Here is an 18,006-nt window from a genome sequence, read left to right on the forward strand (position 1 = left end):
GTAAACAGTAACATGTTACAGTAACAATAAACATCTATATTTTAATAAAATAAAGTTACTTTTTGTTTTGCTTGTCCATAGTTCATTTTTTATCCCTTTTATGTGAGGGAGAGGAGAGATGTACTTACCACACATTTTGGGGCTCTCATCAGAACCGTCTCCACAATCGTTGTCGCCATCACACTGCCACAACAGCGGCATGCACATCGAATTGTTGCAGCGGAACTCATCCTTCGTACAGTTCCTGTCTGCAACATCACATCGTCAAAAATGCACTCAGAAACGGAGCACATGTTGTATAAGTGAGGTTCAACCCACTGTTCAGTACAAGACAAGCCATGCTTGACATCGGCAGTGTTTCTGTGTGCGGTAAGTATAGGTCTATCATCAACACCTAACTCAATAGCTTCTCCAATTTCTCACATCCATTTTGTATATGGATCTGTTGTGAGTGAGTTGGGTATAACCCTGCTTTGAACCGCATTCCAGTTATATCGCGGCGTTTCGGCTTAATGTGGGAGGATAGCTCGAAGTGATGCAGGTCTTAGAGGTTTACCATTTTGGTGAAACCCACAAGCATGGGTATGGTGCTGACAAACCTAGAAACATAATCGGGCGAACCGGGATTTGAACCCACTATCATAGGTTTCTGGCATGCCCAAGGGACGCAACTCTGCACAGCGAAATGTGGAGTCTTAGACGACTGGGCCACTCGTGCCCCCTCTGTTGTTTATTATGACAGACACATCAATATGAATTAATCGGCTCATCTGATGTTGTTGTTTTTTATTACTTGCCCGTGAAGAGATCACCCGTTTAATAAACCTACAGCTGTATTACTCATTGTGTAATAACAAAATGCGTGCTTATGTACTCTCGGAACACGTTTCACGAACAAATATTGAAAGCTCTCAACATCCCTTGGCTTATTCAATGACATTGCGTGTGGAGATGATAGATCACTGAGAGGAGCTTACGCACACTCAATGACCCCAGCAACCTTATCACTGGACTGACGTCACATGGCATTGTTTCGCCGAAGGATCTTGCAACAAAATTCCACAAATTACGTCATCGGGTATTGCCTATTCACACTCAACAGTATAATTCTAAACACGTTATAAATGGCCAGTAATAAATAAAATACCAAACTCGCTCCAGTGTAAAACCAATTTTATGAAACTCGTGAATAGTGGTATCTGACGAGCGAGTTTCATAAAATTGGTATTACACGGGAGCTCGTTTAGTATTCTATATTTATATACAGCATGTTGATCCTAAGATCCCAGGCTATCGAGCTGACTGACTGAAGCAGGACATGTTTCACACAGAAGGTGTATGTGACTTACCACAGGACCACTCGTCAGTTCCGTCAGCGCAGTCAATATCGCCATCGCAGTGCCACGTCTTGGGAATGCAGTGGAGAACATTCAGACACTTGAATTGCGAGGCAGTGCAGTTCACATCTAAATCAGACAATCAAAAAACTGCACACCACGACATCCAGGAGTTTGTTACTTGAAGCAGGGAAACCTAAGTATGCACACAATTTATGGCTAACTTCTTTAACATACTATTACAGTGATGTTTGAACAGTCTCAGCCCACTCGAGAAAAACATGCTTGCTTCACACCCGTGTAAGGATCAATAGTGATTGCTATAATAGTAAAACATAGAGGTTGTTATCCATCATGTGTGTCTACTTTGTTATCAACTTCGAAGATATGCCTATGTTTGTTTGTTTGTTGTTTAATGCTGCACTCAGCAATATTCAAGCTCTATGACAACAGTCTGTAAATAGACTGTCCTGTAAACTTGGAGGTGGGGTCACAGTGCTGTGGATGATACTCAGAAATATAACTTCATATATATGTGTTTGATGTTGTAATTCTTTCACGACAATCAACGGAAGTGACAAGTTGATGTTGTTCAAAGCTGAACTTCGCAATATTCCAGCTATATGACGGTGCTCTATAAATGATGAAGTCTGAACCAGACAGTCCAGTGATTCACATCATGAGCATCAATCAATGCAATTGGGATTAGACGACATCCATCAGCAAGCCTGACTACCTCTTATGGAAAGGACAAGTTAATTCATGCATGTCATAGGTCAGCTGGCTGACTGGCAGGACCACACCATGGTCAGTTTCTTTCACTATCAGGTTTCTTACACTTTGAGCAATTCTTTTCATCACTGCCATCTTCACAATGGACTTCTCCATCGCACAGGTTGTTCTTCCGGATACACTTGCCATTGTCACACCGGTGCTCTGCTTCCGAGCAGTTCCGCGGGACTGAAGTCAGAAGAAATAACAATAATAGTAACACTGGAAGAAAATAATTTATGGCACCAATCGAACTCAGTCTTGATAAGCTTCCCTTATGTTAGCTTGCAAAGTTCCACTGATGTAACTTCAGTAGCTTCTGAGAAACCTTGTCCCCATTGCAGACACTCTGCACTCAGAAAAATAAGATGGAGCAAGGGCCATAAGGGTGTAAAAAATTTATTTACGGCACCAATTATCAAACTCAGTCCTGACAAGTATCATTTAGATAAGCATGCAAACATTTATTCATGTAACTTCAGTAGTTTCACACTATGCATGGAGTTAAAAAGCAGGGAGCAAGGGCCCTAACTCTGTAAATATTAATTTAAGACACCAATTTTCGAAACATTTCATGATCATGACCAGGAAATCTCAGTGTGAAAAATTTAAATAGTTTTTCCGAAAATCGGTTCCTAAATTCCCCGCCCACTTTGTGCCGGGTGATAATCTATCTATGTTACAATCACAGTCAACAAACAGTCAGATAAGCAGGGGCACTAAAAAGGCTTCTGTCAACCTGGAGCCTGGAGCATATGACAATGGAGGCCCACAATCCATGTCCATCTGTCTGGAGCATATGACAATGGAGGCCCACAATCCATGTCCATCTGTCTGGAGCATACGACAATGGAGGCCCACAATCCATGTCCATCTGTCTGGAGCATATGACAATGGAGGCCCACAATCCATGTCCATCTGTCTGGAGCATACGACAATGGAGGCCCACAATCCATGTCCATCTGTCTGGAGCATATGACAATGGAGGCCCACAATCCATGTCAATCTGTCTGGAGCATACGACAATGGAGGCCCACAATCCATGTCAATCTGTCTGGAGCATATGACAATGGAGGCCCACAATCCATGTCGAGTCTGTCTGGAGCATACGACAATGGAGGCCCACAATCCATGTCCATCTGTCTGGAGCATACGACAATGGAGGCCCACAATCCATGTCCATCTGTCTGAAGCATACGACAATGGAGGCCCACAATCCATGTCGATCTGTCTGAAGCATACGACAATGGAGGCCCACAATCCATGTCGAGTCTGTCTTGAGCATATGACAATGGAGGCCCACAATCCATGTCAATCTGTCTGGAGCATATGACAATGGAGGCCCACAATCCATGTCGATCTGTCTGAAGCATATGACAATGGAGGCCCACAATCCATGTCGATCTGTCTGAAGCATATGACAATGGAGGCCCACAATCCATGTCCATCTGTCTGGAGCATATGACAATGGAGGCCCACAATCCATGTCGATCTGTCTGAAGCATATGACAATGGAGGCCCACAATCCATGTCGATCTGTCTGAAGCATATGACAATGGAGGCCCACAATCCATGTCAATCTGTCTGGAGCATATGACAAAGGAGGCCCACAATCCATGTCGATCTGTCTGAAGCATACGACAATGGAGGCCCACAATCCATGTCAATCTGTCTGAAGCATACGACAATGGAGGCCCACAATCCATGTCGATCTGTCTGAAGCATACGACAAAGGAGGCCCACAATCCATGTCAATCTGTCTGGAGCATACGACAATGGAGGCCCACAATCCATGTCAATCTGTCTGGAGCATACGACAATGGAGGCCCACAATCCATGTCGATCTGTCTGGAGCATACGACAATGGAGGCCCACAATCCATGTCGATCTGTCTGAAGCATACGACAATGGAGGCCCACAATCCATGTCGAGTCTGTCTGGAGCATATGACAATGGAGGCCCACAATCCATGTCAATCTGTCTGGAGCATATGACAATGGAGGCCCACAATCCATGTCAATCTGTCTGGAGCATACGACAATGGAGGCCCACAATCCATGTCGATCTGTCTGAAGCATACGACAATGGAGGCCCACAATCCATGTCGAGTCTGTCTTGAGCATATGACAATCGAGGCCCACAATCCATGTCGATCTGTCTGAAGCATACGACAATGGAGGCCCACAATCCATGTCGATCTGTCTGAAGCATACGACAATGGAGGCCCACAATCCATGTCGAGTCTGTCTGGAGCATACGACAATGGAGGCCCACAATCCATGTCGAGTCTGTCTTGAGCATATGAGTGAGTGAGTGAGTGAGTATGGTTTTACGCCGCTTTTAGCAATATTCCAGCAATATCACGGCGGGGGACACCAGAAATGGGCTTCACACATTGTACCCATGTCGGGATTCGAACCCGGGTCTTCGGCGTGACGAGCGAACGCTTTAACCACTAGGCTACCCGACCGCCCCCTTGAGCATATGACAAAGGAGGCCCACAATCCATGTCGATCTGTCTGAAGCATACGACAATGGAGGCCCACAATCCATGTCAATCTGTCTTGAGCATATGACAATGGAGGCCCACAATCCATGTCGATCTGTCTGAAGCATACGACAATGGAGGCCCACAATCCATGTCGATCTGTCTGAAGCATACGACAATGGAGGCCCACAATCCATGTCAATCTGTCTGGAGCATATGACAATGGAGGCCCACAATCCATGTCAATCTGTCTGGAGCATACGACAATGGAGGCCCACAATCCATGTCGATCTGTCTGAAGCATACGACAATGGAGGCCCACAATCCATGTCGAGTCTGTCTTGAGCATATGACAATGGAGGCCCACAATCCATGTCAATCTGTCTGGAGCATATGACAATGGAGGCCCACAATCCATGTCGATCTGTCTGGAGCATACGACAATGGAGGCCCACAATCCATGTCGATCTGTCTGAAGCATACGACAATGGAGGCCCACAATCCATGTCGATCTGTCTGAAGCATACGACAATGGAGGCCCACAATCCATGTCGAGTCTGTCTGGAACATATGACAATGGAGACCCACAATCCATGTCAATCTGTCTGGAGCATATGACAATGGAGGCCCACAATCCATGTCGAATCTGTCTGGAGCATACGACAATGGAGACCCACAATCCATGTCAAGTCTGTCTTGAGCATACGACAATGGAGGCCCACAATCCATGTCGAGTCTGTCTGGAGCATACGACAATGGAGGCCCACAATCCATGTCGATCTGTCTGAAGCATATGACAATGGAGGCCCACAATCCATGTCGAGTCTGTCTGGAACATATGACAATGGAGGCCCACAATCCATGTCGATCTGTCTGAAGCATACGACAATGGAGGCCCACAATCCATGTTGAGTCTGTCTGGAGAGAAGCACAGGGCATTGGGGAGTATTAGCCTTGGAGTGAACTGGGTTCAACGTTTCAACAGTATTTCAGTTATATCACATTATGTCAGCTTGATGTGGGAGGAAAGCCGCAACAATATTTGTCTTAGATGTTTTACAATATTGGTGGGTATGGTGCTGACAAAGCAAGAAATAATCTGAGCGAACTGTGATTTGATGCCATGATTGTAGGTTTCTGCACAGCGAACTGCAGAGCCACACACGACTGGGTCATCCATCCCATGATGCACTGTGATCCCCACATGACCTAACTCTTCTGACTCAATGCTCATACACAATAACACCTACCACACTCCTTCTCGTCCGACCCGTCACGACAGTCATCGTAGTAGTCACACTTCCAGCGACCCGGGATGCAGTGGCCGTTGTCACAGTGGAAGTACGTTGGGTCACATGTTCGCTTATCTGTAACAAGCACAGTAACTTCCAATAAAGAAAGTTTATAACAAATCGTCAATTATTTTTTTTTAAAAACTGGCATAGCATTGTTACTTTATCTGTGTGTGTCGTGTGTTTGTCTTAAGATTTACAGTTACAGATTTAAGAACAACATACGGCATTCTTCATATTTCTCGTCGGTGTCATCCTGTTCGCCACAGTCGGGGTCGCCATCACACTTCCAGGCGTTGGGGATGCAGCGGCCGGTGATGTTGCATTTGGTGTGGTCACTCTTGCAGTTCAGGCTGGTGCAGTTCTTGGGCTCATCCGAGCTGTCACCACAGTCATTGTCATTGTCACAGAGCCACACGTACGGGACACAGCGCCCATTGTTGCAGGAGAACTGGTTAGCATTGCAGGAGGAATTGGCTGGTGGAAGACATGAAATACTCCATTAAACAGCGTATGACATAATGTCCCAGCATGAAAAATAATGAGATTTTGCCAGCCAGGACCTTATCACTGTGCATAGTATAATCAAATATATATTTTTATTCAGTTTTCTCCAGATACAATTTATATTCAAATTAAACATAATTCACATACGACATTCATTTTCATCCTCCCCATCGACGCAGTCGCTGTTGCCATTACACTGCAGCGTCTTGGAGATGCACTTGTTCTCCTTGTGACACTTGAACTGGTGCTCCATACACGGGTAGGAATCTGTGATAGAAACAGTCAGCATCTGTCATACTACAGCTGTGGTGTAGAAACATCTCTACTACAGGTAAATAAGGACTACTATTATACAATAGCTCTGTGGTGTATAAGACCCATAACCTACCACAGTGTTCTTCATCTGACCCGTCGGTGCACTGTCTCTCACTGTCACATTGAACAGTGGGAATGTGGCAGTCCTGAGCACTGGAAGCATTTCGGCACTGGAACAGGCCGGGCTGGTCGCAGTAGTAGGTGTCTGCAAGCACACAACCACATGTAACAGATGGGGAGATAACTCACACAGAATACATCACCCATAGAAGGGGAGATAACTCACACTGAATACATCACACATAGAAGAGGAGATAACTCACACAGAATACATCACACATAGAAGGGGAGATAACTCACACTGAATACATCACCCATAGGAGGGGAGATAACTCACACAGAATACATCACACATAGAAGGGGCGATAACTCACACTGAATACATCACACATAGAAGGGGAGATAACCCACACTGAATACATCACACCAAGCTCCTCACAGCGATATCCTGTTTGAGGAGCTCTCAATAATATTGCTGCCACCAGTCAAAACTCCCCATTTTTGGCTACAACCATGCTTGGAGATGAACTCGAAACCCACTGACCGTTATGTTTACAACCATATGTGATGACTGCTGTGACGCTGAATACTCTTCCCCCAGCTAAATTATTTTCTTTGTTTGTCAATTTGAGTTTCTGTTTCATTAAAATTATCATGTAATTGATATAGTAGGAATGTTAAGGGGGTAGTTGGTTGATTTTCTATTCATCTGTAATCTTGAACCAATCTGATCAAACAAACAAAAAGGTAAATTCATCTGGAAAATATGGTCAGTCATAAACCTTTACAAAATTCACTATGATCGCATTCTCAAAGACAAAAACAAAAGAATAAACATTACTACATTTGGTGTTAGAGGGAAAAATTCAAGATTCTTGTAATGGCAGTGCCCACACTGATGGCAGCGATGCTACTGAGAATGTGACGAAGTCAAAGCTCGTGTGAAAACATCACACATAGAAGGGGAGATAACACTGGATACTACTAAAAAGGCAGGGGAGATAACTCACAATATTCCTTCGCCACACCTACCCCCATCCCGCACCAATGTTATCAGGGTTATGACCCCAGGATGAAATAATAAATTAACATGGATTAATCAGTTAAGATTTGTTGTTTGTGAATACTATTATAAACACATGTTGTCCATGGTATCTTTTTACTTTTATGGGAGAAGGCACGAAATATTGAAACCATTGCTAATTTCTTCTAATTACTTTCTAAAACTTCTTATATGCCCCCTTTTCGATCATGCGATCTCCTAGCAATCACACCCCGAGTGCGCATCATGCGATCTCCTAGCAATCACACCCCGAGTGCGCATCATGCGATCTCCTAGCAATCACACCCCGAGTGCACATCATGCGATCTCCTAGCAATCACACCCCGAGTGCGCATCATGCGATCTCCTAGCAATCACACCCCGAGTGCGCATCATGCGATCTCCTAGCAATCACACCCCGAGTGCACATCATGTGATCTCCTAGCAATCACACCCCGAGTGCACATCATGCGATCTCCTAGCAATCACACCCCGAGTGCGCATCATGCGATCTCCTAGCAATCACACCCCGAGTGCGCATCATGCGATCTCCTAGCAATCACACCCCGAGTGCGCATCATGCGATCTCCTAGCAACCACACCCCGAGTGCGCATCATGCGATCTCCTAGCAATCACACCCCGAGTGCGCATCATGCGATCTCCTAGCAATCACACCCCGAGTGCGCATCATGCGATCTCCTAGCAATCACACCCCGAGTGCGCATCATGCGATCTCCTAGCAATCACACCCCGAGTGCGCATCCATGTTTGATTGCTGCTTACGACAACTGTCAAGTATTTGCAAGTTCTCTTGTCTTCATATATGTGCAACAATTATTTTCGTGTGATGTTAATTTGTCGGAAGCGCTGTTCGAGATGATCGGGGACCACATTATTATCCCCTGCCCCGAAGTGGAAGGGTGATATAGAAAAGGGTGCTTCCATCTTTCTTTCTATCTGTCTCGTTTTGTTGCAAATTTTCTTCATGAGCGGTTATCTCGGCACTCGGTTGTGTTAATGTTGCCAGTCACTGTTTGAAACTGTGACACCGCCACCTGGTGGGCTATTTATAGTCAGGGTGGGGCTTTAACTACTTCAAGCATCGGGAGTCAACATTGGAAACAAGCACATTAAGCTTTAAACCGCAAACAGTCCTGGGTAGCTCACAATATGACATACCAGCTAGCTACCAGATATTTCCTGTGTATTCTGACACCAAGGACTTACGACAATCTGGAGGTTCATCAGATCCATCCTCACAGTCTGTGTGGTTGTCACACCTCCACCACTTTGGGATGCACTTGGACGTCTTCTTGCACAGTATCTGAGCACTGGAATCATACAACAATACAGGGGTGGAGTATTACCCATATACAGGCATACCCACCATTTGAAATACTAATGAATAGTATCACAATGTGAACACCCAATGCCTTTTAGAAATACGTTCGGAAAATACCGATATTGCTTTTTGCAAAATGATGCTTATATTCTTTGTTGAAATTCAGAAATTCAAACATAAGCAACTGATTTCAGTGATTGTAAAAGTAAAACTATTCGCAAACAACGACGGCTACAACGTTGGAAAAAAATTCAAGTCATTAGGGTTATTTAATTTCAGGGTCATTACAAATTTCAGATGAAAGAATGATGCAACATATTGTGATACGGATCTCAATACATGAATCATTATTGCAATAAATGTCTTTACGAAAATCGGGCCAATACCCATCACTAAGTAAAAGCACTCCATATCATGACTACATACACTGCTAGGACTCACCTTGTGCAGTTGGAGATGCAGGTCTTCTTGTCCCCGGCAAGGTAGTGGTTCTCAGGGCATGCACACACATGCTCGATGTGGCTGTATCGGTTGTGCAGCGTTGGCCGGAGCAGACACAGATGCGTGCAGCCACTTAGCGCACAGGAATTATACTCCGTCTCATTGGGACCTACACGTAAAACACAGCATTATAGTCAGTAGCTGATATACATAAACCCTGTTGCATAGATCTTCAGTCATGTCATAGTAGGAGGAAAGTCAAAAGAGATTTTTGCCACTGTTCACCTGGCAACTGCCTGTACTACTGCTACTACTCACCTGGCAACTGCCTGTACTAATGCTACTACTCACCTGGCAACTGCCTGTACTAATGCTACTACTCACCTGGCAACAACCTGTACTAATGCTACTACATACCTGGCAACTGCCTGTACTAATGCTACTACTCACCTGGCAACTGCCTGTACTAATGCTACTACTCACCTGGCAACTGCCTGTACTAATGCTACTACTCACCTGGCTACTACCTGTACTAATGCTACTACTCACCTGGCAACTGCCTGTGCTAATGCTACTACTCACCTGGCAACTGCCTGTACTAATGCTACTACTCACCTGGCAACTACCTGTACTAATGCTACTACTCACCTGGCAACTGCCTGTACTAATGCTACTACTCACCTGGCAACCGCCTGTACTAATGCTACTACTCACCTGGCAACTGCCTGTACTAATGCTACTACTCACCTGGCAACTATCTGTACTAATGCTACTACTCACCTGGCAACTGCCTGTACTAATGCTACTACTCACCTGGCAACTGCCTGTACTAATGCTACTACTCACCTGGCAACTACCTGTACTAATGCTACTACTCACCTGGCAACTGCCTGTGCTGCTGCAACACTTGGATGTCCATGGGGCGATGAACCATCTTCACCAGCAGCTTTGGATCTTTGCCAGTAAACTTGTCCGCATAGTATATAGCCGTCTTCTCCCAATCTGACCAGAAGATGAAGCTTTCAAAAGTAGCCAGAGCGAAGACATGGGGCACAACCGTGTTGTCGCGCACAACAATCCTACGATGGCTACCATCCAAGTTGGCCATCCCGATATAATCGAGGCTTCCGTCCGCCCAGTAGATCTTCTCCGTGATGTAGTCGATGGTGAGTGCATTGGGCCAGGCCAGGTGTTCCTTGATGATAGTCTGTCGGTTTGTTCCATCCATCCAGATGCGGCTGATGTGAGGTGTATCACCCCAGTCGGTGAAGTACAAGTAGCCGCGCGCGGGGAAGACGTCGAGTCCGCGTGGCTCCTGGAGCCCTTCACGAAGTAGCACCTTGCGGAAACTTCCATTAAGTTTGGAAACTTCTATCGTGTCTGTTGTCTTGTCACACCAGTAAAGATTGCGCCCGATCCAGTCAACGGCAATGCCATCAGGATTCCGAACGGTTGTGCTGTGTAATATCTGAAGACAGATACGTATTAGCCATGATCTAATGTCGGACTGACTGTAATACAAGACTAGAAGAGTTATAGTTAGGCATCATGGTTGACAGCTTTAGCACTGCAATTACCAGAATAGGAAACATCACACCACAACAATTTAACCAAAAATTGTAAAGATGAGGGCTGATGTCGATTTATAGTGCTAACTCACTGAGATACCATGCCACAGTCTGTACCAGGCAATCCAGTAATTGACATAATGAGCATCGGCCTACGTAAATGGGATGCAATAACATGCATCAACCAAGTTAGCAAGTTTCACCACCCAATTCCGTTAGTCTGAAGACCCAATTCTCACCCAGATCTTCATGGGTACAAATGTTTTGAGCTTGCCATGATCTTGCAAGGAACCTTATCCACTAACATTTAAGTCTGAAGGGACTTTGCATCAACTAATGCAATTACCTCCGTTTTGTTGGAAGCGTTTTTATCAAAGGACATTCTGTTGATGCTGCTGTTGACGCTGGTGATGTCGCTCCAGTAGATGAACTTGTCCTTCCAGTCGTAGTCAATGGCAACAGAGTTGAACAGCTTGTCTGTCAGGATCTGTGTACTCCCGCCGGTTACCGTCACGTTCCGAATATAGTAGCGGTTGGACACCAACAAAATTGGAGGGTCCCCTGATAAAGAGGGTTTATATTTAGAGAGGGCAATTTCACTTTCTCCCATACATGCAACGAACACCTACATTAGAAGACCGTACAACATGGCATTGGTTGTCAAGCAACCAGCCATTAATTGCACCATCCTTTCTCTTTAAACAGAGTGATAATGGACTGAAATATTTCTTATCTAATTTTTCTTTCCACACAGTCCTATCTGTGGATTAAGGTAAGGATCTACATCTACCTGTTTCTTTCCACACAGTCCTATCTGTGGATTAAGGTAAGGATCGACATATACCTGTTTCTTTCCACACAGTCCTATCTGTGGATTAAGGTAAGGATCTACATCTACCTGTTTCTTTCCACACAGTCCTATCTGTGGATTAAGGTAAGGATCTACATCTACCTGTTTCTTTCCACACAGTCCTATCTGTGGATTAAGGTAAGGATCGACATCTACCTGTTTCTTTCCACACAGTCCTCTGTGGATTAAGGTAAGGATCTACATCTACCTGTTTCTTTCCACACAGTCCTCTGTGGATTAAGGTAAGGATCGACATATACCTGTTTCTTTCCACACAGTCCTATCTGTGGATTAAGGTAAGGATCTACATCTACCTGTTTCTTTCCACACAGTCCTATCTGTGGATTAAGGTAAGGATCGACATATACCTGTTTCTTTCCACACAGTCCTATCTGTGGATTAAGGTAAGGATCGACATCTACCTGTTTCTTTCCACACAGTCCTATCTGTGGATTAAGGTAAGGATCAAGATCTACCTGTTTCTTTCCACACAGTCCTATCTGTGGATTAAGGTAAGGATCTACATCTACCTGTTTCTTTCCACACAGTCCTATCTGTGGATTAAGGTAAGGATCGACATCTACCTGTTTCTTTCCACACAGTCCTATCTGTGGATTAAGGTAAGGATCTACATCTACCTGTTTCTTTCCACACAGTCCTATCTGTGGATTTAGGTAAGGATCGACATCTACCTGTTTCTTTCCACACAGTCCTATCTATGCATTAAGGTAAGCATCTCCATCTATTTCTACAAGGGAAACATCATTGATCTAGTTTTCCCTTTGAACACAGCCTTCCCTGTGGATGAAGAGAAGCATCACTGCTACCTTTTGCTTTGCAGCGCTTGCCATCCGGCTCCTTGACGTAGAACTTGGGACAGGAGCACTTGTAGGACCCCATGGTGTTCTGGCAGTAGTGGCTGCAGGGGAAGGAGGTGTTGCACTCGTTCACATCTACAACAAGAAGTTGGGTTTGGTAGTTGATGGTTTACACAAGTATTTGAAATGGTTCCTTTACCTGGCATAACTTCTTTGATTAGAGACATGTACAAGTCTTTCATCGTATATACATAATGAAATATTTCTACTGCACTTCTGATGTATAAGGAGACTATGCTTGTCGTAAGAGGCGACTAACGGGATCGAGTGGTCAGGCTCGCTGACTTGGTTGATGCATGTCATCATATCAAATTGCATGGATAGATGCTCATGATATCAATCACTGGATTGTCTGGTCCAGACTCGATTATTTACAGACTGCTATCATATAAGCTGGAATATTGCTGAGTACGGCGCTAAACAAACAACAACACAACAACCTGGCCTTGATGAGTGAGTGAGTGAGTGAGTATGGTTTTATGCTGCTTTTAGCAATATTTCAGCACTATCCCGGCGGGGGACACCAGAAATGGGCTTCACACATTGTACCCTCCTTGATTCATGAACCTGGCAACCCTGATTAGATTCTGTGAAATCTAATGTAAAAACAAAGCATCTAGGAGGTTGAACAATACCCTGTGATGAGACACCTACCAACACAAGTAACCTTGTCCTCATCGAGCTTGTAACCATGGCGACAATAACACTCGAAACCGATCTTCTTGTCCTTGCACTTCTGAGTGCAGTAGGTGCGGTTCTTGTGGTGGGCGGTAGACAAGCACTCATTGATCCCTGGGACAACAACAGATGCAGCTATAGTCAGTGTAAGTCAATCTAGATACAATAACCATCCTGAATCTCACACCAGTGGCTTTTCATATGAAATATATCAACACAAATTGAAAAAAATCTAATACTCCAAGGTTTGCCAGTGAGACTGAAACGTTTATGGACAAATGTTGGTATATATGCCAAAGGCAGATCCAGAGGATGCGTCAAGCGGGGCCGGATCCCCCCTTTTGAAAACCCAATGTAGTATGTTGTAGACAGTAAATTGACAGAGAGGATTTTGATATTTTGGACCCCTCCATTTTAAAAAGGCTGGATCGCCCTTGCATGATATCAAAAGACACAAAATTATTCATCCAACTTTTTCAGTTTGTAAGCAGAAAAAATCATGTGTTGTGTGTAAGAAATACAGATAACCAGCTTCAGAGACATTAGTCACCACTCCTTAACCTGCAAGAAGACTCGTCCCCCCACTGTCGATGAACGTTATGTGTGAAAGACTCGTCCCCCCACTGTCGATGACGTTATGTGTGAAAGACTCGTCCCCCCTATCGATGAACGTTATGTGTGAAAATACCACAAACTAACCAGAATGTGCGAATGACTTCAAGTACTTCTGTCAAAGTATCCCTCAGGAATAATTTTTTATTTTTCATATGTATTTCATTTAAAAGTATACCCAAGAAACAGTTAAATATGTTCAATCACACTGTATAAATTGTAAGTCCCGATGTGTTTTCAAGAGCATATATGGAACATATATGATATATGGGGGAAATATACGCGAATCATTATGCAACGAGCTGACAATTTGTTTAACTATGCCCATTTGCGCTTTGACGAAACCCAGTCGCAAAAATGGCCACGAGGGGGGCACAAGTCACTATTTGGCTTGTCCCGGAATAACACGAGCTGGTCACGAATGCTTCAGTGCCAAGTTTGATTGTGATGTCATGGTAACCTATGATATAACAATAGTCTGCAAAGCATTGTGATGCAATTTCATTGCAGCTATATCTCCTGTGGAAGACAGTCATGGGTGATAAAACAATGTAACTTCTTTCATCACAAAAATATTTGAGATTCAAGTCTAATGGGTGAGAATTAGAAGTAATGGTCTGCATACTCTGCAGACTTCCATCAATCATTCTGTCATCACGCTGATAACTCACCGCAGTTGTCTGGTTCATCTGACATGTCCCCGCAGTCGTTGTTACCGTTGCAGACGAGTTCGTCGTCGATACAGACGTTGTTCTGGCACTGGAATTGTGTCACGTTTCCACATGGCAATACTTCACAGTTCTTCTCATCTGAATGATCGGGGCAGTCGAAGTAGTTGTCACAGCGCTCTTCAGCGGGGATACACTTGCCTTTGTTGGCACACTGGAACTCATTGGGGGCACAGCGCTGGTCCGCTGGGGAGGAAGAGGAGCAGGCTGGGGTGAGTGAGGGAGTCAGGTTTAGAGCTGCCTTGATCAGTATATCACTAATATCATGTCAGTTTAATCTTTGTTTGTTTGTTTGTTTGTTTAACGCCGCACAAAGCAATATTCCAGCTACATGATGGCGGTCTGTAAATACTCAAGTCAGAACCAGACAATCATAAGCATCAATCTACGCTATTGGGATAAGATGACATGCATCAACCAAGTCAGCGAGCCTGACCATCCGATCCAGTAAGTCACCTCTTACAACAAGCATAGTCGCCTTTTACAGCAAGCACCTGTTGCTGAAGACCTCTTCTACCCTGGATCTTCACAGGTCATCAGTTTAATCAACACATGAGATGGCCTAAGTGATGCAGATACTGAACTGAAAACTTGATCAAACATACAAGTCAGCTGACAAACCAATCATCAAATTCAAGACATGATGAGAAACTATACTACTCCAAGAAAAGTTTAGGACCATCTGATTCTTTCACATCACTGGCATGACAGATTAACTATAGTACAGAAACATTTGGCGGCCCTTAACTTGTCTCAGTGGTATATGACCAAGGGATCCTGGGATGGCCAGGGGATGCAGCTCTGCACAGTAGTGCCTTGGAGAACTGGACTATTAAGTAAATTTGGCGTAACAACGCTTTGAACAGTATGTCACTTATAGCTCAGCCTGTCAGCTTGTTATGGGAGGACATTCAGAAGTGATGCAGGTCTTAAAGACATTTATAACTGTGTTGAGACCCGCCTGATCCTTGTTTTGGTCAGTATCCGACCCTGACAATCTGGCTCAGGCGTTCCTCAGATCTTAGGATGGAATTTGTTATTTAAGGGAGTCAATTTAAATACCAAAGTCAGCAATAGCTCATACATAATGAACAAGAAAAGGTTTGGGACCATGAGTGAGTGAGTGAGTTGGGTTTAACGCCGCTTTTAACATGATTACAGTTATATCGCGGCATGTCAGCTTAATGTGGGAGGAAAGCCCGAAGTGATGCAGGTCTCAGACATTTACAACTTCGGTGAAACCCACAAGCACGGGTATGGTGCTGACAAACCTAGAAACATAATCGGGGCGAGCCAGGATTCGAACCCACAATCATAGGTTTCTGGTGTGCCCAAGGGATGCAACTCTGCACAGCGATACGCTCCGCCTTAGGCGACTGGGCCACCCGTGCCCCCTTTGGGATCATGAAATGTTTTGGAGATATTTTAATGATATTGTGTGCTCAATCTTCACTACAAAAAAATATCCCCAAAATGAACATGATCCCTACCCTTTTTGCTCATTACACAGAAGTACATCTTGAACCGTGCTCTAACCCAGGAGTAGACAATCTACGGCCGTAAGAGCATCAATCAGATAACGCCATCGTATGAGTGAAGGCACAGTAGTTGTTTGGTGATTGCTCCATTAAAAAACACCAACAAGGAAGTTTTAAACAAATGTTATGTTTACACACCACAAGATTGAGGTTCGTCCGAGTTGTCTCCGCAGTCGTCGTCATGGTCACAGTAGAAGGCCATGCGAATACAGCGCTTGTTGGAGCAGGAGAATTCATCAGCCTCGCAGTGAGGAACTGAAACATGACAGCTTTGTCAGGGCATGGAAACAGACATTTACATAGTGAGGGACTGAAACATGTCGGCTTGGTCAGGGCATGGAAACAGACATTTACACAATGAGGGACTGAAACATGTCGGCTTGGTCAGGGCATGGAAACAGACATTTACATAGTGAGGGACTGAAACATGTCGGCTTGGTCAGGTCATGGAAACAGACATTTACACAGTCATGGACTGAAACATGTCGGCTTGGTCAGGTCATGGAAACATTTACATAGTGAGGGACTGAAACATGTCGGCTTGGTCAGGGCATGGAAACATTTACATAGTGAGGGACTGAAACATGTCGGCTTGGTCAGGGCATGGAAACAGACATTTACATAGTGAGGGACTGAAACATGTCGGCTTGGTCAGGTCATGGAAACAGACATTTACACAGTCATGGACTGAAACATGTCGGCTTGGTCAGGTCATGGAAACATTTACATAGTGAGGGACTGAAACATGTCAGCTTGGTCAGGGCATGGAAACATTTACATAGTGAGGGACTGAAACATGTCGGCTTGGTCAGGGCATGGAAACAGACATTTACATAGTGAGGGACTGAAACATGTCGGCTTGGTCAGGTCATGGAAACAGACATTTACACAGTCATGGACTGAAACATGTCGGCTTGGTCAGGGCATGGAAACATTTACATAGTGAGGGACTGAAACATGTCGGCTTGGTCAGGGCATGGAAACATTTACACAGTGAGGGACTGAAACATGTTGGCTTGGTCAGGGCATGGAAACATTTACATAGTGAGGGACTGAAACATGTCGGCTTGGTCAGGGCATGGAAACAGACATTTACATAGTGAGGGACTGAAACATGTCGGCTTGGTCAGGGCATGGAAACAGACATTTACATAGTGAGGGACTGAAACATGTCGGCTTGGTCAGGTCATGGAATCAGACATTTACACAGTCATGGACTGAAACATGTCGGCTTGGTCAGGTCATGGAAACATTTACATAGTGAGGGACTGAAACATGTCGGCTTGGTCAGGGCATGGAAACATTTACATAGTGAGGGACTGAAACATGTTGGCTTGGTCAGGGCATGGAAACATTTACATAGTGAGGGACTGAAACATGTCGGCTTGGTCAGGGCATGGAAACATTTACATAGTGAGGGACTGAAACATGTTGGCTTGGTCAGGTCATGGAAACAGACATTTACACAGTGAGGGACTGAAACATGTCGGCTTGGTCAGGGCATGGAAACATTTACATAGTGAGGGACTGAAACATGTCGGTTTGGTCAGGGCATGGA

At 44.6% G+C, this 18,006-nt stretch overlaps 1 protein-coding gene across 4 annotated transcripts in view; it reads right to left on the bottom strand.

The window, feature by feature from the left end:
• The window catches only part of LOC124150359 (low-density lipoprotein receptor-related protein 1-like), a 193,127-nt gene that overhangs the window by 34,345 nt on the left and 140,776 nt on the right, over nucleotides 1-18,006 (bottom strand). For all 4 annotated transcript variants that reach the window (XM_046522356.2, XM_046522355.2, XM_046522357.2 and 1 more), the window contains 15 exons: nucleotides 16,587-16,703; nucleotides 14,854-15,096; nucleotides 13,547-13,684; nucleotides 12,842-12,967; nucleotides 11,511-11,725; nucleotides 10,476-11,064; nucleotides 9,597-9,765; nucleotides 9,041-9,144; nucleotides 6,784-6,915; nucleotides 6,543-6,662; nucleotides 6,114-6,365; nucleotides 5,847-5,963; nucleotides 2,175-2,297; nucleotides 1,350-1,466; nucleotides 129-248 (listed from right to left, as the gene is read on the bottom strand). In XM_046522356.2, the coding sequence (XP_046378312.2) occupies nucleotides 129-248; nucleotides 1,350-1,466; nucleotides 2,175-2,297; nucleotides 5,847-5,963; nucleotides 6,114-6,365; nucleotides 6,543-6,662; nucleotides 6,784-6,915; nucleotides 9,041-9,144; nucleotides 9,597-9,765; nucleotides 10,476-11,064; nucleotides 11,511-11,725; nucleotides 12,842-12,967; nucleotides 13,547-13,684; nucleotides 14,854-15,096; nucleotides 16,587-16,703 (2,682 nt within the window). The remainder of the gene's footprint in view (nucleotides 1-128; nucleotides 249-1,349; nucleotides 1,467-2,174; nucleotides 2,298-5,846; nucleotides 5,964-6,113; nucleotides 6,366-6,542; nucleotides 6,663-6,783; nucleotides 6,916-9,040; nucleotides 9,145-9,596; nucleotides 9,766-10,475; nucleotides 11,065-11,510; nucleotides 11,726-12,841; nucleotides 12,968-13,546; nucleotides 13,685-14,853; nucleotides 15,097-16,586; nucleotides 16,704-18,006) is intronic.

Source organism: Haliotis rufescens, unplaced genomic scaffold (assembly GCF_023055435.1).
Source record: "Haliotis rufescens isolate VD_foot unplaced genomic scaffold, xgHalRufe1.0.p SCAF_4, whole genome shotgun sequence".
Lineage (NCBI taxonomy): Eukaryota > Metazoa > Mollusca > Gastropoda > Lepetellida > Haliotidae > Haliotis > Haliotis rufescens.